This window comes from Tasmannia lanceolata, unplaced genomic scaffold (genome assembly GCF_043159265.1).
Source record: "Tasmannia lanceolata isolate RefF3 unplaced genomic scaffold, GAP_Taslan_0.1 ptg000026l, whole genome shotgun sequence".
Lineage (NCBI taxonomy): Eukaryota > Viridiplantae > Streptophyta > Magnoliopsida > Canellales > Winteraceae > Tasmannia > Tasmannia lanceolata.
Genome location: NW_027518703.1, coordinates 8,120,698 through 8,145,990, shown reverse-complemented (window position 1 = coordinate 8,145,990; position 25,293 = coordinate 8,120,698). Strand labels below are relative to the sequence as shown.

General features: G+C 39.3%; 2 protein-coding genes across 7 annotated transcripts; one reads left to right on the top strand and one right to left on the bottom strand.

Annotated features, from left to right (window-relative positions):
* The first annotated feature begins 3,155 nt into the window (after window positions 1-3,155).
* Window positions 3,156-5,081, top strand: LOC143858584 (putative GATA transcription factor 22). Its single transcript, XM_077369256.1, has 3 exons — window positions 3,156-3,444; window positions 3,555-3,920; window positions 4,487-5,081. The coding sequence occupies exons 1-3, from the start codon at window positions 3,253-3,255 to the stop codon at window positions 4,799-4,801; spliced, it is 873 nt and encodes a 290-aa protein (XP_077225371.1). The 5' UTR covers window positions 3,156-3,252; the 3' UTR covers window positions 4,802-5,081.
* Window positions 5,082-19,624: 14,543 nt separating this feature from the next.
* On the bottom strand, window positions 19,625-25,293 carry LOC143858688 (cytochrome P450 90D2-like). 6 transcript variants are annotated; one of them, XM_077369397.1, is made up of 10 exons: window positions 25,155-25,293; window positions 24,707-24,960; window positions 23,874-24,198; window positions 23,118-23,267; window positions 22,783-23,028; window positions 22,088-22,177; window positions 21,821-22,006; window positions 21,570-21,691; window positions 20,715-20,930; window positions 19,625-19,946 (listed from the first exon to the last, which is right to left on the bottom strand). In XM_077369397.1, the coding sequence occupies exons 2-9, from the start codon at window positions 24,907-24,909 to the stop codon at window positions 20,777-20,779; spliced, it is 1,476 nt and encodes a 491-aa protein (XP_077225512.1). In that variant the 5' UTR covers window positions 24,910-24,960; window positions 25,155-25,293; the 3' UTR covers window positions 19,625-19,946; window positions 20,715-20,776. The 6 variants fall into 6 exon arrangements, with proteins under 6 accessions (XP_077225512.1, XP_077225514.1, XP_077225515.1 ...); XM_077369399.1 differs by having other exon boundaries at window positions 25,135-25,249; XM_077369400.1 differs by lacking the exon at window positions 25,155-25,293 and having other exon boundaries at window positions 19,625-19,958; window positions 24,707-25,106.

The following is a 25,293-nucleotide window of genomic DNA, read 5'->3' as shown; positions in this document are numbered from 1 at the left end:
TTAGTCACAAGACTCACAATGGGGTGAAAGGGGCTCATTTTGTTACCATCGCCCCTTATTTTTTTATTTTTTTTGGATGGCCAAAGAGTCCTACATTCTTCCATGTCATTTTACAGGCAAAAGTCATAAGATAAGCTGAAAACCATAATTCGAAAGTACATTTTTTGTAGTACATGATATTCACCCTTCTTAAATGACATTCATTGAAATTGTGTACTTACACGTACGTGAAAATGATGTAAACTCGTTCAGTTCATATAGTAAATGAACTGAACTCTACATTTTTTGTAGTACATTGTTTTTTATAACTTGTGCTAAGGAAGAGCTAGAAATATAATTAGCCATTTATTGAGTCATTCTAATTTAGAACCTGAGTACAGAGCAATTACCACACATTAGAATACTTGAAAAAGTCTATGTTGTAAAGTACCCGTAAGGAATCGACCATCCCAATAGAACCTGAAAGCAACGTCCCATATTCAACTAACAAAAGTCACAATTAACAGAAGGTTATCATCGTTAAATAACAGCCATCTATTTGCTATGGTTCATTCACCCATGGGCCCCATCTCTCTCTCTCTCTCTCTCTCTCTCTCTCTCTCTCTCTCTCTCCTCCCACTGGGGATACGTGTTTCTTCAATATCCATCCGTTTAGCACCGAATATAGTCCTTTAAATTTGTGACGATGTGAGCCACATAATCACAATCAAGAAAACGTAAGGGAAATTAATGTTATCAGCACTACTACTGTATTTTGATGATCACACTCCTCACTTTATTAAAAGAACGGTATGGCCCGCACCATAGGATGATCCAAACTGTCCATTAGATGGGCCACACCCTAAATATGTTGTGACCCAAAAATCATTTCCATAGGTTGATCCTAACCATGGTTTTAAATTTCGTCGGTGGAGACTGACACCGAAATCACCAACAACCAAAACGGTATTTTATTTCGGTCGAAATTTAAAACCATTAGATGGGACCGTGTCGTGTGTTGGGGAGATGGTGGGGCCGCGAATGATGGCCCACAATTACCCGTACTAGAGCAACCCAGAATAATAATAAAAAAAAACCTACATCAAATACATTCTTGTCCATGATTGTGTGTGGGGCTGAAGTATGGGGCCTTCTGCCATCGATGATACTGTCATTTAGCACAGTGCAATGGCCCTTTAGATCTGGAAGAGAAGCTGTGAAAACTACCCATCTTTGGACTTACTCTATATAATTGAGATGTACCTCATAAATTTGTGACACTGTCTTATCACTAGAAACATGCACGGGAGTGATTCACAAGCCGCGTACGTAGCCTTGCTCGTGATCGGAAAAAATCCGGTAATATTTTTTCCGATCAATGGATATTATTGAGTGTTTGATCGGATAAGGAACTGTCCAGCACGCAAACTGGTGAATTAAAGCTTTCTTCAGGCTTTCATCTATCCTCTCTTTTGCAACACTGGATATTTGTGTCTCTTATTTTATTTATCTGTACTAATTCACGCGATTACATGTTGATTGCTAATGGTAAAGTAATAAATGATATATAGATATTGGGTTATGAAAGAGACAGAAACTTTCATATATGGGAGAAATTTTAAGCTTTGGATCTTAGGAACATATAAAATCTCATGAATAGAATAGACACAAATTTGTACAATGTACCTGATCGCATACCTACGGAACGATCCTAATTGTTGAATCTATTTTGATAACATACCTATCTAACGATTCTAGCTAATTGTTCAACCAATGCGACTTTTGCACATTCATGTAATATCTTTGCTATTTTGGGTTATCCAATTATAGGCTTCTGATCATTATTAGAAGACCTTATATGGGCAATCATTAATCTTAGATCAATGGTCTAGATTGATGAATGATATTAAGTGGGAAATTATTAGATTTACCTATTGACCAAAGTGATCAGAGAGGGGTATAAGAATTACCAGTGCATCTTATCCTATTAAGACATGATATTTAGTGTAGTCCTAAGTTTAACTACATCAAGATTAATAGTTGATTAAGTTATTACAATTCTATTATGGGTAGAACTCAAAGTGGTATTTTTCTATACATAGAGGGGTTACGCTGCCATCTAATTGAATATAAAGAGATCTTCCCCATCAGAGATCAGATCAACCAGAGAGGCAATAGAAGATCCAGCTCAAATCCATCTCTACCTTGGCCGATCGAGGCAAACTTTTCATTCTTCTTTGTACTTTAGTTTATTTGTATGGCTAGATTACAATCTTTGAGTTGTTTGGGTAGTAGCCTATCCAAGGTGGGTCCTACCGTGATGGATGGTTCAGATCACCGTACAAGTGGGCTCTACATTGTAGAATAGGGTGGGCTTCTATCTTTGGTAGCCCCAGGATTAGTAAACACGGCCTTTCTAGTGATTGTTGGAAGACACGTAATCATTGATTTCTCATGTCTGCTACTCGGCAATTTTTTTTGAAAGAAGGTAAAACAGTTGAAACCTTAGTTGGTTCTATTCTACCACAGTAAAATTCCTAGTTCTTTGTCCAATTGGGCTTTCAAGGATCACAAGAAGCCATGCTTTCCTGATTTTGGTCTGTTTTGTTTGTCTGGTCTGGGTCAGTTTGTTTGCCATATTTTGAGTCTTGTTGGCTATGTTGCTAGGTTGAAGATAACCTATTATCTTTTGATTAGTTAGTTCTATAGTTCAAATAAGAGAAAAGAAAAGGATGAAAGAATGAAAGGCTGACAAAGTTCTGTAATTAGCTGAAGAAAAGCAGATAAATGATAAAGGTGTCGCTCTCACTTTGCCTGTCCAAGCATTGAATGCCCTCTGGCAAGGCTAAGGAGAGAGATGCTCCCATGCAAAATCTAGCCCAACTTCCCAATCTGCACATACCCCTAAAATTCCCCAATAAAGCCTCAAAATACCATTTATTGGATTGCAACTGATCAATGTGAAATTTGCAGATAAGGTTTTGTCATTTTGGAATATGCAGTAGTGTAGTACCCTCCCTTTCTCCTTTTCTTTTAACTGCAAGTGTTCGGGTCTCCCAGTATTAGTAGTCACGTGAATGCCTTTTTAGCATTTTTTCCTTTGTCCCTTTTCTATTTCCCTTCTTTCTTTCTTTTACTTATTTAAAGAGATATTTACAACCCTATTGATTGGGACTTTTTAGCATTTACACCTCTACATTCCCCATCTTATATTTAGTTTGTTATTTGTTGGACAAGACTAGTCTTTCTTGATCCTCTCATCCCCCTCTCTCCATGAATTCAATTTATCTCAAACCCCCCTCTTCTTTGCCTCCTCTAGAGGGCAATGGAGATCAAAAACATATTCTATTCAATCCAACATCCCAAACTACCTCATCTACGCGTCCCTTCTTTTTCAATCCAACACAAGAACTAGAAAAAGGAGATCATGATAGAAATAATCATCATCAACAACAACATCATGAGGTAAGAAGAAGTGGGAATATGTAATTAAAATTTAAAGCTTTTATTGATGGATTTTAGCCTGTATTTGCACCTCTTGGAATTCTGAACTATAAATCTCTTGTTGATTGTAGGGTGATCTGCAATTTTCAGCAAGTGGGTCACTTCCAACCATGGACTATAACAATAACAGTAATCCTAGCTTCAGCCTCAAATCTTCTATCTCTAAGGGAGATGATAGATTTGGAGATCAATTGGATAATGGTTCAGTTAAGTGGATGTCTTCGAAGATGCGTCTAATGAAGAAGATGATGAGATCAGATACTTCACTTGAAAACAATCAGATCAATAACACGCAAATGTGTCAAAATCAGCAGCGATCACCGCGTCCTTGTGAGGAAGACAACAGTAACAATTCACCCAGCGACAAGATCAGAGTCTGCTCAGATTGCAACACTACAAAAACTCCTCTATGGAGGAGTGGTCCTCAAGGACCCAAGGTAAATTCCCTGTCCACCTTTCAATCTACTTTTGTTTTTTGACAAAAAAAAAGAGCCATGTAAGCTCTAGTAATCATAATTTTCGTATTGTGATTTCTGAGCTCATAGTATGTTTTCTATACGATTTGCAGTCTTTTTGCAAAGTGAGCCAAAAAACGCCACAGCACACCCTACAGAGCACTGCCCCATGAGTTTTCAATCTACTTATTTATTGTTGGAAATAATGTACACGTCGATCAATTAATCCTTAAACCTTGAATAACACTTCTTATCATGGATGAGATAAAAGATCCGTGTTTGCGTGGTGTTTTTTTTTTTTTTTTTCCTCATTCCTAGAAGCATGAACGATTTGGCTGATTGTGTAGCCAAATCAGGGGCATCTAGCATCTCATTTTATATGAGGCAATCTTTACCACGCGAAATGCAGTTGTAATCTCTTCTTTTTAATGAATTTGGTATCTTTATCAAAAATAAAAATTAATACTTCTTATCTATAACTCAATTACTTCTTATCTATAACTCAATTACATCTCTCCAACTCCTAACACTACTACTTGATGGTGCAGTCACTTTGCAATGCCTGTGGAATCCGACAAAGGAAAGCAAGGCGGGCCATGGCGGCGAGCAGTGGACTTCTACCTGTTAACACATCTATGAGCAGTAAGAAGGTGATCAAGGAGAAGAGAACTGATACTGAGTACACCACTCAATACAAGAAGCAGTGCGAGCTCGACTCCCCTCGCCCGAAAAAGAAGCTTAGATTCAATGAATTGATAATTAGTTTGAGTAAGAATTCGGCCTTCCATCGAGTTTTCCCGCAGGACGAAACTGAAGCGGCGATCTTGTTAATGGCACTTTCTTGCGGTCTTGTTCAACGTTGAATTTTAGTTATTATTATTTTTTTGGTTGTTTTCTGTTTTTTTTTCAACAAGAGGGTTGTGTTCTAGTTAGTGTGGGGTGTGTGTTTTATTGAGAGAAGGAAGAGAATATTAGGATCTGATGAAAGGGACGACCCAATAACAGAAATGAATGTTTCTGGAGATTGCTTGAGTGTGTAGTAAAATGGTGTTGTTTTTCTAAACCAGGTCGGTAATGAAATTAACGATCACATAAGCTTGATTATAAACACCAAATAAGTTTTTGGGTACTCTTTTCAGCTCATTCTGGATTTTACTGCTTGGTTTCATCCCTCTCTCTCTCTCTCTCTCTCTCTCTCTCTCTCTCTCTCTCTCTCTCTCTCTCTCTCTCACTCACTCACTCACTCACTCACACACACACACACAGATATGCAACACTAAGAGTGCCTATACTTATAGTGCTTAATTACAGTTTCTAATGTTGTGATCTTGTAAGTCACAGTCAACCCTAAGCTTACATACTGTGCAGGCATTTTCTAATGCAGCAATCTTGAAGTCCTACAGCCTCTAAGATCAGATCTAATGAGATCTGACCATTGGATAATCAAGTATTATATGAGAGTTAGATGAGTGGTAGTTAGAATAGATAAGGCAACTGATGCAGATTAGGAGACTCTTTTTCATGTTTATCTCATCCTCCCTTACTTATCCCCCAAGTGGTCTGTACAAGCACAGTTAGGGCTGATTGTAATCATCAAAGATATCTCTCAATTCTCTCTCTCTCTCTCTCTCTCTCTCTCTCTCTCTCTCTCTCTCTCTCTCTCTCTTCCTTACAGTGGTTTCTTTTATACAGAAAATAGCAGTTTTCAGGAATGTTATTAGCTTTTTTTCATGATGTTTTAAGAAATTTGTATATTTCATTTCTAGACAAGAAGAGAGGAAATGATTTGTTGAATAAAGATATGAGAAGCTTGAATATTGTATCTTTATTGGAGCAAATACATGAGAACTTAGTTTTCAATTGTTAGGATTGTCTTAGTAAGATATGTACCAAATTAAGTTGCAACAATAACTATGGACTGTGTAAGTTGGACATGGAAAAAGCTTATGATAGAGTGGATTGGGGATGTCTGGATTACTCCCTTGAGCGTATGGGATTTGGATGTCTATGGCGTTCGTGGATGAAGAGTTAAGTGTCATCTGCTTGGTTTTCTATTCTCATTAATGGATCTCCAAAGTGTTTCTTCAAGTCGTCTAGAGGGCTTAGACAAGGGGATCCTTTATCCCCTTTCTTGTTTGCCATTGTGGCGGAAATCCTTAGTAGGTTACTCGCGATGGGAAGTGGCCTTGATCTTTTTAGAGGATTCAGGATCGGCTTGGAGGAGGTGGAGGTCTCCCACTTGCAATTTGTTGATGATACAATATTATTTTGTGAGCCGGAGACTGGGCAAGTGAGAAACTTTAAAGCCATTTTGAGATGCTATGAGCTCATTTCAGGCCAAAAATCTAATTTCCACAAGTCAAAATTTTTTGCTTTGAATATTCCTGAGGAGAGGGCTCAGGAAATTGCTGTGATTATGGGATGTCAGCTGGATTCGTTGCCTTCCTCGTATTTGGGCCTTCCGTTAGGGATTGGTAGACCGAATAAAGATTTGTGGGATCCTATAGTTGAGAGGATCGAGAGAAGATTGGGTACATGAAAAAGGAATCTTGTTTCTCGTAGTGGTAGGCTTGTGCTGGTTAAGGCGGTATTGTCCAATATACCTATATACTTCATGTCTTTATTTAAATGCCATGTTAGTGTCTCCCTTATGATCGAACAGATCCAGAGGAGATTCTTGTGGGGTGGGAATGAGGATAAGAGAGGAATTGCTTTGGTAAAATGGGAGGAGGTTTGTGTCCCCATCAAGTTGGGTGGTTTGGGTATCAGGAGAATTAGAGATTTTAATCATGCGCTCTTAGGTAAATGTTTATGGAGATTTGGGGATGAGCATGATCGTTGGTGGGTCAAGGTCATTAGTAGTAATTATGGATGCGATATGGGGAGATGGGAATCCTTGGACTTGTTTGCAAAAAAAGGGTTGTCGGTTTGGAGAGACATTCTAAAATTGTCTTCTCTTTTCAAGTTAAAGGTTAGATTTAGAGTGTATAGGGGTGATAGAATATCATTCTGGCAGGATGTGTGGTGTGGGGATGTGTCCTTTAAGTGTTGATTTTCGAGATTATTCAATATGGCTTCAAATAGGGAGGCCTTTGTTAGCGATTGCTTTGAGTGGAATGAGGGTGTTCTTGTGTGGAACCCTGGGTTTAGAAGATCATTTTTTGAGTGGGAGGTGGAATTGTTCTCTAGCCTGCGAGCCCTTCTTGAGGGTTATTACATTAAAAGGAATGGGGAGGATAAAAGGCTTTGGATTGAGGAACCTTCTGGACCTTTCTCGGTTAAATCTTTCTATAAAAGTATTATGCCCATTTCTAACCCTTCATATTCGGCAAAGGTATGGAAATTTCATTGCCCACCTAGAGTTTGTATCTTTGGTTGGGCGGTTTGTCGTGATAGAATACAAACTACTAACTTTCTGAGAAACCGTGGTATGTGGCTTATTGATCATTGCCCACTATGTCTGCATGATGGGGAATTTGTGGATAATTTGTTTATGCATTGTTCGTTCACTATGATCATATGGCAGTTCATCTTCATGAGATTTGGGATTTGTTGGGTTTTTCCAAAATCTATTCCGTCGCTATTGCACCAATAGGGAGGGGTTCCTTGGAAGGAAAAAGGAAAAATGTTGTGGAATTTTTGTTTACTAGCTACGTGGTGGTCTATATGGAAGGAGAGGAACTCTAGAGTCTTTGAGGAGAAAGCCATGAATCCTCATTGGATTTACTTGAAGATCATCACCTTGGTTATATCTTGGGTGAGATGCCTCCCATCATTCTGGTTTGTATCGGCTTTTGATCTTTGGGAAGGATGGCGGGATGTGTGCTTTAGTGTTGAGCGCATAGATCTTATTTTGCAAAGGTGGAAGCCCCATGCTCAAAACATGTATAAGCTTAATTTCGATGGTGCGAGTTCCGGCAATCCGGGTCCGCAGGAGTGGGATGGGTTTGTCACAATGATAAGGGGGATGTTGTGTGGGCATACTACGGCTCTTTTGGTGTGTCTGATTCCTCAGATGCGGAAGTGAGGGCGGCACATTTTGGCATTTTGAATATTGATAGAAGGTTGATGGATCAGACAATTGTTGAGGGAGATTCGTTAAATGTGATTTGTTGGCTGAAAGGTGGGGTGGCTCCTCCATGGAGATTTCTTTCCATTTTGATGAGATTGAGGACTTAACTGCGGGGTCCGCTATTGGCTTTCAGCATGTTAGAAGATCGGCAAATGATAAGGCGGATGCACTAGCTAAGCGTGGTGTTTCCGGTGGTTCAATTATGTGGTTCGACCACCTTCCTCCCTGAGAAGGGGTTTTCTCTGTATTTTGTTTTTTCTTCTTTCCTGTTTCTTTCTTGCTTCCTTTTGTAGATATGGGTGGTCCATCTCGACCTCCTTAATTTGCTATGATATATAATTATTGCCATTTCAAAAAAAGAAAACAATAACTATGGACTAGCAAAAATGCCTATGATGGGTGCATGAGAACACGACCTTCCACTACGAGAAAAAAATAATTAAGGATTAAAAAGGGAATATGCTACAGACACGCAAACCCGTAAACTAGAAAACCTTTCCCTCCTCTCTCAACCAAGACCGTACATGAGAGTAACCCTAGATAAAAACTTGTGAAGAAAACTCATGAGAAGAACCAAAGAAGAAACTCTCTATGACTCTATGTAATAGGGACATCCTTAACACGGCCGTGTTTATACACGCGATACACAAGATACATACACTTTGAAGCCAACAAACTATGCCTTTCTAAGAAGATATGCTAATAGTAATAAGAGACGCGGTGTTTTTAAGCAAATACGCATTTTATTTATCATTATTTATCCAGCCACATTGAATTATTTGCCTTCAGAAGACATAGGGAGAAAATGTGACTTAACAGTTCCTTAACAAGCTCTTATCTCCATCTAATGAGAGAGATAAGGGATCCCCTCTCTACCACTCAAGAGATGCCTCCACGTTCGATCCCTCCGCTACTGCCATTTCCCCCACGCCCCGATCCATAGCCACCTCCACTACCAAAACCAGAGCCAAAGCCACTCCCACCATGATCGCCACCTCCTCCTCCACCTCCTCCTCCACTACCACCACCTCCAGTGCGACTTCCCCCCTTCCCCACTACACCTGACCCACTACCACTACCAAAACCAGATCCTGACCCACTTCCACTGCGAGAACTATTGCCTCCCCCGCCCCCACCGCCTCCCCCGCCCCCACCGCCTCCAACACTTACATTGAGTGGAGGAGGAGTCCCTTGTGGGGGAAGTGGTCTGCCCGTTGGTCGGGCAGACTGAATGAAGGTAGCAAGGAAGAAGAAAGCAACACATACTAAGAGGAGACGCGCCATGTCAAGCAAGTAATGCCAAGCAAGTAGCAAAGCAAACTAGTACTCAAGCTTGGGGAGAGGAGTCAGGTATTTATAAGGTTAGAGTCTGCAATAATAGTGTTGGAGAGTGTCCTTAATTGGATTACGTGTTAAAAATGTTGCACAAAATGTGTGTCCTTATTTGGTTTTTGTCAATTGTATGATGACATAAGTTGTTGAGCCAGCTATGATCAGTATGCAACTTCAAGCTCGTTTCAGAGGGAATCCATGTTCATTGTCTTGATTTTTTCCCAATGACCAAATTACCCATCTCGATTCTTTGTGTAAATTGCCAATTCTTTTTTTACATGGATTGGGTTTGATCTTTGATGAGCGCTCTACGCAGAAATTTCTGATATTCCATGCCATGGTTGGATCTCATGTTTTCTTCCCCCATTTGTTCCTTTACTATTTTTTCTACTGTTTTTCTTTCTTTCTTTTAATGGCAAAGAATCATAGTGCAACAAAAGAGAATCTGGGGTTAGCCCGGCTATCAGGATGATCAGAGGAATACAACTAAGAAAGAGAAAACAAAATACAAAGCAAACACGCGTGTGTGTGTTGTTGGGGGGGGGGGGTTCAAATTTCTAAGGCCGCTCTAGAAACCCCATCTCAAGGGGAGACCTGCACTCCCAAATTTGATAGGGGCAGCAATTAGCTTTTTACGGCTGTTACAAACCTCAAGGTTGGATGCAATCAATATTCAATCAAAAAAGTGTATAACAAAGTGAGTTGTGCCGTTATCAAAATATGCATTTATTATGGCATGAATTTATAACAAGCTAAATACCACCTCCTAGGGGTTTAGGATTTCATATTTAGGGTTTAGGATTTCGGATTTAGGGTGTAGGGTTTTCTCCCATGCTCGTTAGCGTCAATTTTTAACCAATATGCGCCGTGCCATTGGCAAGATGCACATTCGCGCCCCCCCCCCATGAAATTTCAATTTGTTTATTGCATTGATGGAAATTTGTACACCAATCTGATATTTGCAGCCCCTTGTGTTTGATATTTGAACCTTTTTCTCTAATTTTTTTGAACTGATTGAAATTTATTCGAAAAATAAGCACACGTCCTATAGAGTCGTTGCAAGAAGGGATACAAAGGAGAGAAAAGCACAAAGAAGATACCAACACAAAGCACCTCCCAATATTATGGGGGAGAAAATCAAATAGTTCTAAAGCCACATGAGAGAGTACTCCCTCCCTAGCTATAACTAATTTGCCTCATTGTTTGCCGATCTCTTGACATGATGAAATTGGGCACGGTGTTCTTCCACACTCAACCGCGGATCTTATCAATGAACTCTAAAAATCTCCAAGGCCTGATAGGTCCCCTTCCAGCCATCTAATAAAGTTAAGGGAATCTCCTTCCACTACAAGATTATCCAAGTTGCCACCCAACATAAGTCGAACACCCTGCAGAACTGCTAGACCTCAGCCTCGTTTGAATCCCTGATTCCGATTGGACTAGAGAAGGATCACTTGGTGCAACTTTTTCCAACCCTAAGAAGCCCTCCAATACCTGTCAGACTCGGGTTGTCCATGCTAAATCCATCAAATTTTAATTTTAACCATCCGAGTCCAAGGGACTCCATCGAAGCGCAACAGAATCCTCGAACTCCCTGCTAAGGCAAATCTCCTTTCAGCATCGCCTAATATATGTGGCTAAGTAGAGGTTGAAGCTAGGAAGGACTTTGGCGCTAAAGATAACTAGAGATAATATCCTTGAGAAAGAAGATAAAAGACTTTTGACTACATTCTTAAAAGTGCGAGCATTTCTCTCTTTCTAAAGGACCCAGATAAAGGCTAGCAAAATCAACTTCATAATATCCTTCTCTTACTAGGGTCATGACATCAAAAACCAACTGTTAAGGTGCTCTTTGAAGAAAGCAGGAAACACCCATGAGGCCCAGAACAAATTTGGGATTCTACTCCAGACCTCCTTAGTATACCTACAATGAATGAACATACAATCTACTGACTCACTCACCTCATATATAGGGCACAGTGATCAACGATGAGCATCTGCAATGACGATTATGATCAATTCTTGTTTTAATTTTTTCTTTCTTAAGACACTATTTTTAACTAGCCATTGAAACAAGGGCGCAAGCAAGTGTGAACTCCACACTTACAATAATTGAGTAGAATTCGGGCAAATTAATGATAGATGGTTGAAGATAGGATAGATCGTGGACCATCGGTTTAACTAGCTACCTCTAAGTGACACAATAGTTCTAGGAACAATATTCAGCGGGATTCACTATGCAAGATCAAGGCTTACAAACAATCAATGGTTAAGAATTTCACTATGACACTTTCCATTAATCTTGGTCAAAGGACCATGACAGTTCTATAATTATGAGATAAAGGCTACTTTTGATACCTCTATAAGTTATTTACATATAATCTTGTATGAAAATGTTTTTTAAGTTAAATATATATTTATTTACAAATAATGTACATTATATAGTTCTAAAATTAAAATCTTAATTATATGCAAATGTTTTTTTAAGTTAATTATGATTATTTGAAAATAAAGGGTACAATAGTCCGAGAATTGATATAGTGAATGACTTGCAAAGAGGCCTTAATGTCTCATTTGAAGGATAAGATTAAAATACAGTAATAAAGGGGGGCGCATAATCCTACAGGGGGTGAAAAAATCATTTCCTTATTTTTCTAAAATAAGGACCACATCCACATTTGGTGGATGATCAATGCGATAAAAATAACACCTTGCACGATGTAGTCCCTATTTGTTTCATAAAAATCGGGTAATAAACATATGGGTCAATCCCTAAAATGAATAGGGCTATTTTGTCATTTCAAAGTGGTCATAGGTTACACTCATTGTCAACCAAGAGCCACTCGAATCCCGGGGATTCAAACGTTACAGATTTTTTTCGGTTTTTTTTGCTTTTGAATAAACAAAGGGAATATTAGAAGGGAGAGAGAACAGCCATGATCTCAAGTCTCAGCTGCCAAGTGCCTAATTTTATTATTTTTATTTGTTTTTGCAGCTTTGGCAGGGGAACAATTGATTCGGACGATGGTCAAGTCAGTCCTCTCCACTTATCCAAAGTGGAGAGGACTTTGGATGTAATGATCTATGCAAACTAAATGTGGTCCTTGGCAGCTTTCTTCCCCTTTCAAATTGTCCTCTCCACTTATCCGAAGTCATTTGTTCCCTGCAAACCAAATGTGATCTATGCAATCCAAAGTGGAGAACAATTGATTTTTGCAGCTTTCTTTCCGCTTCTCCAAAGGCGACCTAACCATCAGCCACACTCTTTTTGCACGATGTAATGATCTATGCATGATCTGCAGCAGGGATCATAAATTGCCTTGATTCATTCAAATTATGTTCTGGCTTAGAATTTAACTCCAACAAAAGCGAAGTCTTTTTTGAAGGTATCCAAAACAGCATCAAGAGAGCCATTTGCAACAACCTCAAGATTGAAGAAGGGAAGTTTCCCATCAAATACCTGGGTTTACCTCTAATTACTTCCAAGTTCACCTCTCGGGATTGTCAACCCATCATAGACAAAATAAGGCAAAAGATCTCCTCTTGGTCCACTCGTCATCTTTCCAGAGCTGGGAGAGTTGAGATGGTCAAGTCAGTCATCTCCACTTATCAAGTCTACTGGTCTGCAGCATTTCATATCCCCAAAGAAACTCTCAACAAAATAGAAAAAATCCTCAGAGACTTTATTTGGTCTGGTTCCAAGCTAGAGAAAACTTACCATCCAGTATCTTGGAACACAATTTGCAGCCCCAAATCTGAAGGTGGATTAGAGATTAGAAAATTGACTGATTTGAACTTAGCTTCCTAGATTAAACAACTGTGGCATATCTTATCCATGAAAGATTCTCCCTGGGTTATATGGTTTGATCGGAAATACATCAGAGGCAGAAGTTTCTGGAGCCTCCCTGTGCCTGTTGCTCCTTCTTGGGCAGCTAGGAGTATATTTAAAGCTCGAGACTTTGCTTCCAAACACATATGCTACATTGTTGGATCCCAGGCTCCTCTTAAATTTTGGACGGATCCATGGCACCCAAAGGGTGCCCTCGTCTCCCAGTCTTCCATTGGCTCTATCATTAATTTCATCCCTCTGAAAGCTACCATTGACGAAGCTAAATCTCAAGGGTGGTGGGATATGATACAAGATCATCCCTAGCTCTTTGATCTAAAGCAGTTCATTAATTCCAGTCTCTTCTCTGAATCTGTTTTGACCTATCCGATATGGAAGCCAGAATCTGATGGAATTTTCAGGCTTAAGAGTGCCTGGAACTCCATCAGGACTCTTAATCCTAAACCTCCTCGGACTTCTTCCATTTGGTTTGCAGGGCACACCCCGAAGTTTAGCATCACCTCTTGGCAAGCAATGTAAGATAAACTATGCACTAGAGATAAACTCCATTTCCTCGGTCCCAACCATGACCACTCATGCCTCCTCTATAACTCTATTCCGGAAAGTACCAACCACCTATTCTTCAACTGTTCTTACTCGGTCTGGATTTGGCGCTGGATTCTTCGCTGCATCTCTGTTAGGAAGAAGCAAAAGAAATCACTCTCTGATGAGGAAAGCTGGATCCGGAATAAATCTAAGAAGAAGGGGCAGACATATGCACTAATCAGAATTCTTCTCACTGCTTCTATCTACCTAATCTGGCTAGAAAGAAATGCGAGACTAATCTAACTCTCTCCTTGCAGTCATGGTTATTCATCGCCTGTGGCCTTATCCATGGAGGAAAATCCCATCCCTTGAAAAACTCAGAACCATCCTCAATTCTCTCGATCGCTGGACTCTAACTCACATTTGGAGAGAGGGCAACAGAGCTGCTGACTTCCTATCTAAACCAAATTGTATCTGTAAAGGGGACCCAATTCCTCTTTGTTTGGCTCCTGATGAGCTTTTAACCATTGTATCGGAAGATTTTTCCGGCATGGCTTATCCAAGATTGTAATTCTGTTTTATTTAATATAGCTAGTGGGGCTCTGCCTAACCCCAAATTACCGAGCAAAAAAAAAAACAATTGATTCGGACGGTGCAATATTATGAATTTAGGGGTGCAACTCGGCCGGGTTAGGGACTAGGGTCCAGTTGCGGCCGACCCTGACCCAATCAAAGGTGGCATTACCTCAACCCTAACCTGATCCAACTTGACTTTTGGGTTAAGAGGCTCAAGTCTAACCGAACTCGCCTTTAAATCTCTCAACCCTAACTCATCTAACCCGATTTTCCAAAGAGAAAAGTACGGAATGGTGGCTGCAATTTTGAGAAATTATGGATTTTATGTACTTTTTAAAACAATTATCAAACACAGGTAGAAAAAGACCCCAATACCCTTCTGACATGATCAGAGTCCTCGTATCTCACTTCTCTTTTGGATGAGAACAGCTACGTTATTGAATATTTTATTGTTTACACTTCTCTTTTGGTAGAAAAGAGCGACGTTATTGAATATTTTATTGTTTCTCACGTCTCTTTTGACTGAGAATGCCGCCGGAATATCGAGTACGCTACCAGATTTTCTGGGTTCAAACATGTGTTCCAAATTTATCGAATACGCCGCTGGAATATCGAATACGCCACCGGATTCTACAGTACACCGCCGGAATATCTAGAACGCCACCGGAATATCAAGGTGTACACCAGCGAAAATAAGGTGTAAGCGGAAATAGGGTGTATGCCGGCAGAATTCAAGGGTACGCGGTGGAATCTCATACAGAGAGGCGGTATTATTTAATAAGGCGCCACAGTTCCATATTGATGTTCACGTGTCGTGGATCCGACCGTCTATGCATATTGGTGACGACCTATATTTAAACGAACCCAAAGGACTCTGGGTTCAAAGGAAAATTTCAAATTCAAACCAAACCAACTGTGTATAGAGGCACCAGCGTTCCAAAAAGTTTTTTAACATGTGTAAAGCATCCATCCGTCTCTTTATTTCCGACGGCCAAGATAGAAACGAACCCAAGGTTCTGTCGGTTCAAATACACATTCAGACGAACCAAAAGAAGCCTTGTAAAGCGCACCAATTTAATGGCATTAAATACAGAGGGATTTTCTGTAATGAAAAAGGAAGCTGAAGGAGATTTCTGTTGATGTCAGAAGGGCATTGGGGTCTTCTTACCACCTGTTTTTGAAGAATCACCCGTGTTTGATGCTTGTTTTAAAGATACCCAAATCCGTAATTTCTCGAAACTATCACCCCATTCCGCACTTGTCTCTTTTCCAAATTGGGTCTTGGGTATTGGGAACTGGGGCTTTGGCGTCAAGTAAGGTCAAATCAGGATTGGGTCACAATAAAATTAGGAGGTCATGGTTGGGTTCGGTTGGCCATGGCCTCAATCCTAGCCCTACCCGGAATTAAATTGTTGGATTTTCCCAACCCGAGGAGAGGGTCAAGTTTTGGTTGGACTCTACCCAAGTTGCTGTAGGATTTATTTGGGCAATCATTGATCCAAGATACTTACTGTAAGATCCATGTCTAAATTGACGAATGAGAATAATAGTTAAATTACTGGAGTTGTACCCATTGACCGAAGTGTTCACTAAAAGGTAATTAGGGTAGAATTGCATCAAAGGTCAGGATAATGTACTTGGTTAAATGCATTAAGCCAATTAGAGTTCTTTTGTTGGTGGAACTCTAGGAGGTATTTTCTATTAAATACCGGGTTACTCTATGCTACCATCTAACTTACTAAAGCCCCCTCCCCCAAATTTTAAACTTTTGCAGCTGCCCTCTTTAGTATTTTCAAATGTGCAAGATGAGATTGATGCATCTCCTAAATTTTCCTTTTCGCCTGACCCAAAAAAGTTGCATAAACATTGGTCTCATTCTAACTATTTCCCTATCCATTTGCACTTTTGGATGGAAAACGTGACAGATTTTAAAGCTAAAACTCATTTAACTTTTTCTCACTATTTCACTCATCAAAGTCAGGATTGCTTACAGATAATTCATGACCCATTATTTTACCTTCCTTCAAACTGTCTATTTTTCCTCAAAGGCTCTGTGAAATGGGTGTAAAATAAAACAAATTTTACTCCTAAATAATGTCATAGGCCACATCAACTTCACCACCACAGTGAGAAATACGTGAGTGAACAATAGTAGAAGTGGACTTTACTGATGAATTATCGCAAAAGGAAGCAAAGTGGGTGTCCCTACTAATAGTGGGGGGCAGAACATCACCTTGCTTTAGAAAATTGGAAAGGCAATGCTCCTAAAATCAAAGGGTTAGAATAATCTCATGGTAGAGATTTTTGTGACATGGCTCCATTCTATTTTGACAGGATTGGAATAATCGGACTTTGGCGATTGTGTCTCTCAAACACGATTTTCTCGTTTTACACATTCTCCACACAGAAAAACAAGAGAATGTGTTGCCTAAAGGTTAGAGGTTAGATTTGGAGTGTATAGGGGTGATAGAATATCTTTCTGGCAGGATGTGTGGTGTGGGGATGTGTCCTTTAAGTGTCGATTTCCGAGATTATTCAATATGGCTTCAAATAGGGAGGCCTTTGTTAGCGATTGCTTTGAGTGGAATGAGGGTGTTCTTGTGTGGAACCCTGGGTTTAGAAGATCATTTTTTGAGTGGGAGGTGGAATTGGTCTCTAGCCTGCGGGCCCTTCTTGCGGGTTGTTACATTAAAAGGAATGGGGAGGATAAAAGGCTTTGGATTGAGGAACCTTCTGGGACTTTCTCAGTTAAATCTTTCTATAAAAGTATTATGCCCATTTCTAACCCTTCATGTTCGGCAAAGGTATGGAAATTTCATTGCCCACCTAGAGTTTGTATCTTTGGTTGGGCGGTTTGTCGTGATAGAATACAAACTATCAATTTTCTGAGAAACCGTGGTATGTGGCTTATTGATCATTGCCCACTATGTCTGCATGATGGGGAATCTGTGGATCACTTGTTTATGCATTGTTCGTTCACTAGGCTCATATGGCATTTCATCTTCATGCGATTTGGGATTTGTTGGGTTTTTCCAAAATCTATTCCGTCGCTATTGCACCAATGGGGAGGGGTTCCTTGGAAGGAAAAAGGAAAAACCTTGTGGAATTTTTGTTTACTTGCTACGTGGTGGTCTATATGGAAGGAGAGGAACTCTAGAGTCTTTGAGGGGAAAGCCATGAATCCTCATTGGATTTACTTGAAGATCATCACCTTGGTTATATCTTGGGTGAGATGCCTCCCATCCTTTCGGTTTGTATCGGCTTTTGATCTTTGGGAAGGTTGGCGGGAGGTGTGCTTTAGTGTTGAGCGCAGAGATCTTATTTTGCATAGGTGGAAGCCCCCTGCTCAAAACATGTATAAGGTTAATTTCGATGGTGCTAGTTCCGGCAATCCGGGTCCGGCAGGAGTGGGAGGGGTTTGTCACAATGATAAGGGGGATGTTATGTGGGCATACTACGGCTCTATTGGTGTGTCTGATTCCTCAGATGCGGAAGTAAGGGCGGCACATTGTGGCATTTTGAATATTGATAGAAGGTTGATGGATCAGACCATTGTTGAGGGTGATTCGCTAAATGTGATTCGTTGGCTGAAAGGTGAGGTGGCTCCTCCGTGGAGATTTCTTTCCATTTTTGATGAGATTGAGGACTTAACTGCGGGGTCCGCTATCGGCTTTCAACATGTTAGAAGATCAGCAAATGAAAAGGCGGATGCGCTAGCTAAGCGTGGTGTCTCCGGTGGTTCTATTCTGTGGTTCGACCACCTTCCTCCCTGATAAGGGTTTTCTCTGTATTTTGTTTTTTCTTCGTTCCTGTGTCTTTCTTGCTTCCTATTGTAGATATGGGTGGTCCATCTCGGCCTCCTAAATTTGCTATATATTATTATTGCCATTTCAAAAAAAAAACAGTTAACACAACCTAAAAGGGGATAGTTTCAAATAAAAGAAGGCTACTGATATTGGCACTACCATGTTTTAATAATTCCACTAACTTAACTTGTCTTTTACTATTTAAACAGCTGTCAAAGGTTATAACAGTTCGCACAAGGCTCTCATAAGCTAATACAGAAAAGACAAGATGAGTTAGTGCGATTATTAAAGCATGGTAGTGCCGATATCAAAAGCCTAGAAAAACACAACCTGAAAGGAGAAAATGTGGGCCTACATTGAATTTGTAAGATCACCAGCTCTAGAGATCTTCGCCTTCATCATCTAACATGGGCCACTTTACAATTTTCCCCAACTACCAAACCGATACAGGGACAGGTTTAACCCGATTACAGCTCTGGTTGGGTTGGCATTACCTCGGCCGGGTTGGGATAGCTTAGGGTTGGGAAAAGCCAACATGATATAATTTCGGATTAGATTAGTGTTGAGTGCTTGGGCGACCCGACCCAACCTGAAACCCGACTTCCGTGTTCAATTTCATTGTGATTTTCAAAACCTTTGATTTATTTATTTTTGTGCATTTTTTCGCATTAGGCTAACACGTACTCAACCTGGCTAAATTTGGAAAAAAAAAGGGGTTAGACAGGTTGGGTTAGGGTTGACCATCCATGATCCAAGGCTCAAATTGCGTCGAGTTAGGGTTGAGGGAATGCTATCTTGGGTTGGACTAGGTTTAGCCTCAACCGGCCCAATGTGGTCCCAGTCGCACCCATAACCATTGTCGTAGCCTAAATAATTACCAGTAAGGCTTGGCTTCTTTCAAACTAAAATGGGTGTGTCACACAACCAATTTGATTGTTTCACATGGTATCAGAACAAATTTTATGCCTATGCGGCGATGCACAAAAACAGAGATTTCACAAAGGAAAACGAAGGGGAAAAAATGAAAAATGTGTGCAATACAGGCACAACCTCACACATTTGCACACATTATAGTGCGATCTATGTTTCTCAAACATTGGGCTCAATTCATGTACACATGGTTTTCATACTACATTAATTGCAACCATGTGAAGAGCCCAATGTTCGGTTCTTAAATTAGTGGAAGACTCGCAATAAAGAATAATGATATGGTAACCGAGTTGGGGAACGGGAGTGGAACCGAACAAATAGGCTCTTCACACGATAGCAATCTTGTTTCTTGATTTTTGGCTTTTTTTTCTTTAAAATGACAGAACTACCCTCCCATGCCAAGTGGCAAGTGGTTCCATGCTCAGTCTCCTCAGCAGCACTCTTTTCTAAATAATAGAATTCTGAGTTTCCTCCCAAATCATGAGGAAAGGGAATGTAAATATGATTTTTACTTCTACTTTATTTTTACTTGTAAAATGACATCAATTTTCTTTTCTTCTACTTCTACTTCTACTTCTACTTAACATGCATCCAAACAAACCCCAACCTTCTAATTTTATTAAAAGGTGACATTGATACAATGGGCCCCACAAAGTTTTGTCTGTAAAAATGTCCTTTCCAAGCTTGTGTAAAGGCAACTCTATAAACTACAGTAATACAAAAATATCAAGATAATGAGACCTAATGAAAATTAATTACAGTATGATTTATTTATTTATCTACAACCATGGACAAAACTAATTAATAGCATTATTGTGTAGTCGTTACCCATCCCTTTTGAAGTGGGGACGGAGAGATGCGGATCAAATGCAATATCAGAAGCCAACCCACCTGTCTCCCCTTTATGGCTTTTGTATCATCTGCCAAAAAAGCTAGAGAAAGTAAAAACAAAATATATGAGTAAATTATAGGTGTGATTTTTTGCTTCTGATATCCGCACTACCACAGACTCACCTTATTTTTTTACTGTTTAACCAGCTCTTACAATTCCTAAAAAGCTCTCAGAGCCAATTAAAAAGTGTAAGATCGCCCCATTAATTATCAAAAAATGGTCCTTAGCATTTTGCTAGGTAATTTCATGGGACGCCATTTCGAGGCTAACTTTTGCATGAGAGTACATCCACACAAGCTCACTTTTTAGTAGATTTTGTTTTCTTCATTTGATTCATCTGAGGTGGAGATTTCTCTCATGCAAAAGCCAGTCGCAAAATGGCCTTCCACGAAATTGCCTAGCAAATATTCTACCGACGCTGGCATTACTTTGTTTTGATAATTGCACTAGTTCATCTTGTCTTTTATTATTTAAACATCTGTCAAAGGCTATTACAATTCCCAAAAAGCTCTCAGAATTCAATTATAAGGGAAAAGACAAGCTGAGTTTTTTGCAATTATTAGAACATGATAGTGCAAAAATCAGTAGCATATGTATTGGAGATGATCAATTGGAAACCTTGGTTTAGTAGGAGCACCCTCTTTAGTGTGTTTATAATATAAAAAAACATGGTTTAGTAGTGAGGAAAACATGGGAAGGCCACATTTATGGTTGAAAAGGGGTTGTATTTCTGATAGGATATTTTATATGTATGATAGAGAGATAGATAAGAGAGATGTAAGAAGTCGTGTAGAACCTTTGATGCCATCTTGTGACAGCTTGTCGTATGCCACACGTGTGGCAACAAACAAGCTTTTTCTAATCTTTTGGGATTTGGTTGTTATGCAGCTGCTGTTGGCTTTCCCTAAGCAAAAAGCAAGAGGGGTCCCTTCTCCTTTTAACCCTTATGGGCATTCTCCTCTTCATTCTTACTGTTGGGAAGTTGACAATGGAATCCTCCTCGGCTTCCCACCTACATGTGTCATCAATAAACAAAATCATACAATCATATCTGTAAACATAAGAAATCAAATCTTATATTAGGGGCCTCACGAAAGTCACTTCGTATTTGCAAAGAAAGACTTTCAAAAGATGTAGGTAAGAAATCAAATCGTAGAGTAGGGTCTCACCAAAGTCAGTCCGTATTTGCAGAGGAAAAGACTTTCTAAAGGGGTTCCATTATCAAACCTTGTCATCATGACTTAAAAAAAAGTAAAAATACCATTAGATACCTAACTAATACGGCAAAAAGCTACGGAACATTATGCCATGCCCTTAAACCACTCAGGATCGTAACATCCCTCTATGCCCCGCAGTTGACTTCCCCGACGACCCACTCTGTGATGGCTTTCTCTCTAGTTGTTCTCCAGGTTGCCTCTGTCACAGTTTACCCTTAACGTCAGTGGCCTACTATGTGATGGTTCTTACTATGGTCGGTAGCCCCTTAATTTCACAAGTTACCCAACAAGTTGGGTGATTATAGTTAAAAACCCCTAGCTTTTAAGGTACAGACAAGGGAAGTGGTGTTCTTTTAATGAACAAGGGACCCATATATTCATTTTTTCAATGTACACAAGTTCACATGAGAGAGAGAGAGAGAGAGACCCCTTACGTGAAACGAGTGACGAAATGGTGGAGGAAAATGGAAGCTTCCAGCCTGGCCAAGTCTATTCCAGGACAAAGCCTCTGCCCACCTCCAAAGGGAGTGAAATTACAAGTACCCACGTCTTTGTCCTGTTTAATTACAAAAGAAATTACTACACGAGAGTCATTGAATCATAGTCAAATTCAAAGATGCTATTGTTAATAATGCCACTCTTCTCTTCATTAACAATAAGCAAAGAGATTAGGAAGTGTTCTTACTCTCCATCTCCATGGGTTGAATTGATACGGACTCTCATAATGGTATTCATCAAGATGAACAGACCTAAAATAAGTGAAGACACACCATCCCTTAGGTATCAAGTGACCTTTGATCTTTACATCTTTCATGGCCTTGCGCATCACACCGACGATAACGTTCCCCATCCTCAATGTCTCTGTTATAACCTGCTAATCATGATATAAAACATGGCTTATGCCCATTTTTCCTTCTATATTTTAACTAAGGTCAATGCTATAAGTACTTACATCTTGAGTAAATGATAAAGAGGCATAGTCGCTCAAACACATCGGTTCGCCAAGTTCATCTTTCCGCCTTTTCAACCTCATGTTTTCCTCCTGATGTTCAAATGGGTTTGGTTAAAAAGAAGGGAATTACATATTTCTTCATATATTTGGCGCCTCTTTGGATACCTCTAAGAGTTATTAGCATATAATCTCATATACAAATAGTTTTCAAGTTACCATTCAAACAAAAGGACGATGATAAGCCTAAAAAAACAAATAGTTTTGAAGTTAAATATGATTTTTTTTTTGGAAAAAGATACCATTAATTAAATAAGAGAAGATTACAAATACACTTAGGAGGAGAGACTGCACCATATGCAAGTAAGTTCTAGAAGCTCTCAATTTGGCAAGAGGTACTTTTAGGAACGAGTGAAAAAGAAAAATCCTCAAGCAGACACAGATCTTTTATCTCATCCAATAGATTGACGAGTCTCCATTGACCAGTGTGCTATTCTTTTGACCCACGACAAAGTATTGGAAGAGTGCTTAGTTTCCATATGATAAGAAAAAAGTACTGATACATAATTATCGCGTTTCATTCAGTAATCACAATGATTTTTTGTCATATTTCCATCTTTTTGTAAAATTAATCGATTATCAAGGGAAAAAAAAAAGCATTTCAAAGAAAGATCATTAGTTATTAGTAGTGTAATTACCAACAAATGCTGAAGAGCAAGAGGGCAATCACTGAGATATTTTATTGCCAAGGTCATTAGGACCGGGACCGAGTCCTCTCCCGGTATCATCAAATCTATCATGTTGTCCGATATGAGATCGACTGTTAGTTCCTCACTAGTGTCGTTGAGCAAGACATCGATCACGTCTCTCGGACGGCATGTTGTGTTCCTCTTCCTTCTCTCTTGGATAATTTTATGTACCAACTTCACCATTCTCTTCTTTGCCTGGATTTTAAGAATGTTTTATCTTCATGAGTCAGTTGTAGTGAGAAGTAGAAATCATTTTAGTTTTTGGGATAGATTTCTAAACTTGCCTGTAATGATCTGTAAAGTCTACTCCCTGGTAGATTTATGGGTAGAGAGATCAAGCCTGCAATGAATTCTTGAAATTGTTGCTTTAGAAACTCCATTTCTTCACCTGGGTCCAAACTAATCAATGCTTTTACCAGTATTTGAAATGCAATCTGATGAAACAAATAGAATACCCATGAGATATAAAGGGCATGGATCATTGAAGTATTATTGTATGCTTCAAAAATAATGTAAATGACTAATTAAAGATATCAATATGTTTTGTAGATCATAGACATTAGAAACAAACTAGAAGGATAAAAAAGTGCCCAATTTTTTTTAAAAAAGGATTCAAGATGGAAGTAGAAAGCTCATGCCTGAAAGGCTAAACGTCTATAACTTCAAATCAAACCCCAAGTGGAAAAACATTATTATGCTAACAGAAAATGGGATTGGTGAAATTGAGAAACTGGGTGTGATGAGAGAACACAAAGTTTGAACAATATAATTATACTGTAACAAAAAATAAGAGATGGGTTACATGGGCTAAATTAAGTAGATGAACTTTGAATCTTGCAACATGAAAAAAGTGAAATCAAAACACTAATTTCAAATGATCGATCCCCCACAAATTAGCTACAATCAACCCCAAACACATAATCAAATTCTATTATAACTTCATTAAAATAAAAAAAATTAGATTGAAGTTTTATTGTCTTCCATTAAAAAAAAAATTAGACTGAATTTGATATAAAAGAGAGATAGAAAGGGTAACTGACATGTTTTGTTTCGTCTTGGATGTAGACAAGCTGGTCATCTTTCCAATTCTCCATGGTTTCTTGCACGTACTTTTGCATGTCTTGCGTGATCTGAACCTTTAGATGTGGGGATTTGAAGAAGGCTCCGATGAGTCCATGCACCCTTCTTTGTAAGCTCCCATTGATGAGCAGAATAGAAGAATTCCCCATCAATTCAGTGAGTGATTTTGGGTAGAAGGGCACAAAATTCTTAGCATCGCTTTGCAGAACAAATCGACTAACCTCCGCATCTATTGACACGATTGTCGGACTCCCAAAGATGTGAGACTTGAACACCTTCCCGTACCTGCATGCTTGAAAAATCCGAATCACCTTCGCATGTTCAATCCAGAATCAACAAACCCATATATTATTTTCATCTTTAGATTGATTGATAACCAAACGTTAAAATTTATCTAAATAAAGGATGGAGAATAAACTGACCAAAGATTGGTAAACAGAACTGAATTCTCGGAAATAAAAGACTTATGACATCACTCATTTGGTAAATAGGACCCTATAGAAAGCATAGCTTCATCTAGGCTCAATTGGGTTTCCTAAAATAACGAGTCATAGTTCTTCAGTTCTTCTACATGGAGTAAAAATTAAACACTTGTTTAACAAGCAAAATAGCAACAATTAATTCAGTAGCTTATCAACTAACCAAGCTTAGGTGAGAATTGAATTGTGTACGGATTTTGCTGAGAAAAACTACTAAAATTTCCGAAGCAAGTCTATATGAGAATTAAAGAATCAAAGAATCAAGAGAGCATTCAACAAATTGCATCAGTGATCTTTAAAGGAGGAGAGCTTACATGACACGACGTTTATCCATAAAGCTTTCGGGGCGTGGTGAGTAGGCACAGGCTATAAATTCTAGTGTCTCCCCAATCAAAGGCCATCCGAGAGTCCCCGGTGGAAGCGGATCTCTGCCACTTCTTCTGATTCTCCAGCTCCTGTATAGAATTATTGTCGCCAGAGAGATTATTGCCACGCACACGAGCCACGAATTGTCCATTCTCCGTAGCTTCGATTCGCGTTCGGCTTATTATCTCTAGTACTAGAGCTCCTAAATACAATTATCATTACGATAATCGTATATTAATTAAGAGTTAGAGATGATAGCCTAAAGATTAAGATATGATAATGTAGTGTATTTAACTATAAATCTACTATTTTCTTTGGCTGTGGAGAAAGTAAAGTACAGAAAGATTTTAATGGACTTTGAAATGTCCCCACATACGTTGCAGTGCAGCTGCTCACCTCGTGCATACATGTGAAGTCCATTCAATAAATCCAACCCACGCCCCATCATCATCTGACGCCCCTTTTGTCCCTCTCTCTATCTCTTTTCTTCCCCAAAATCATCGCCCAATCCACACTCCTAAAACTATCCTCTCAT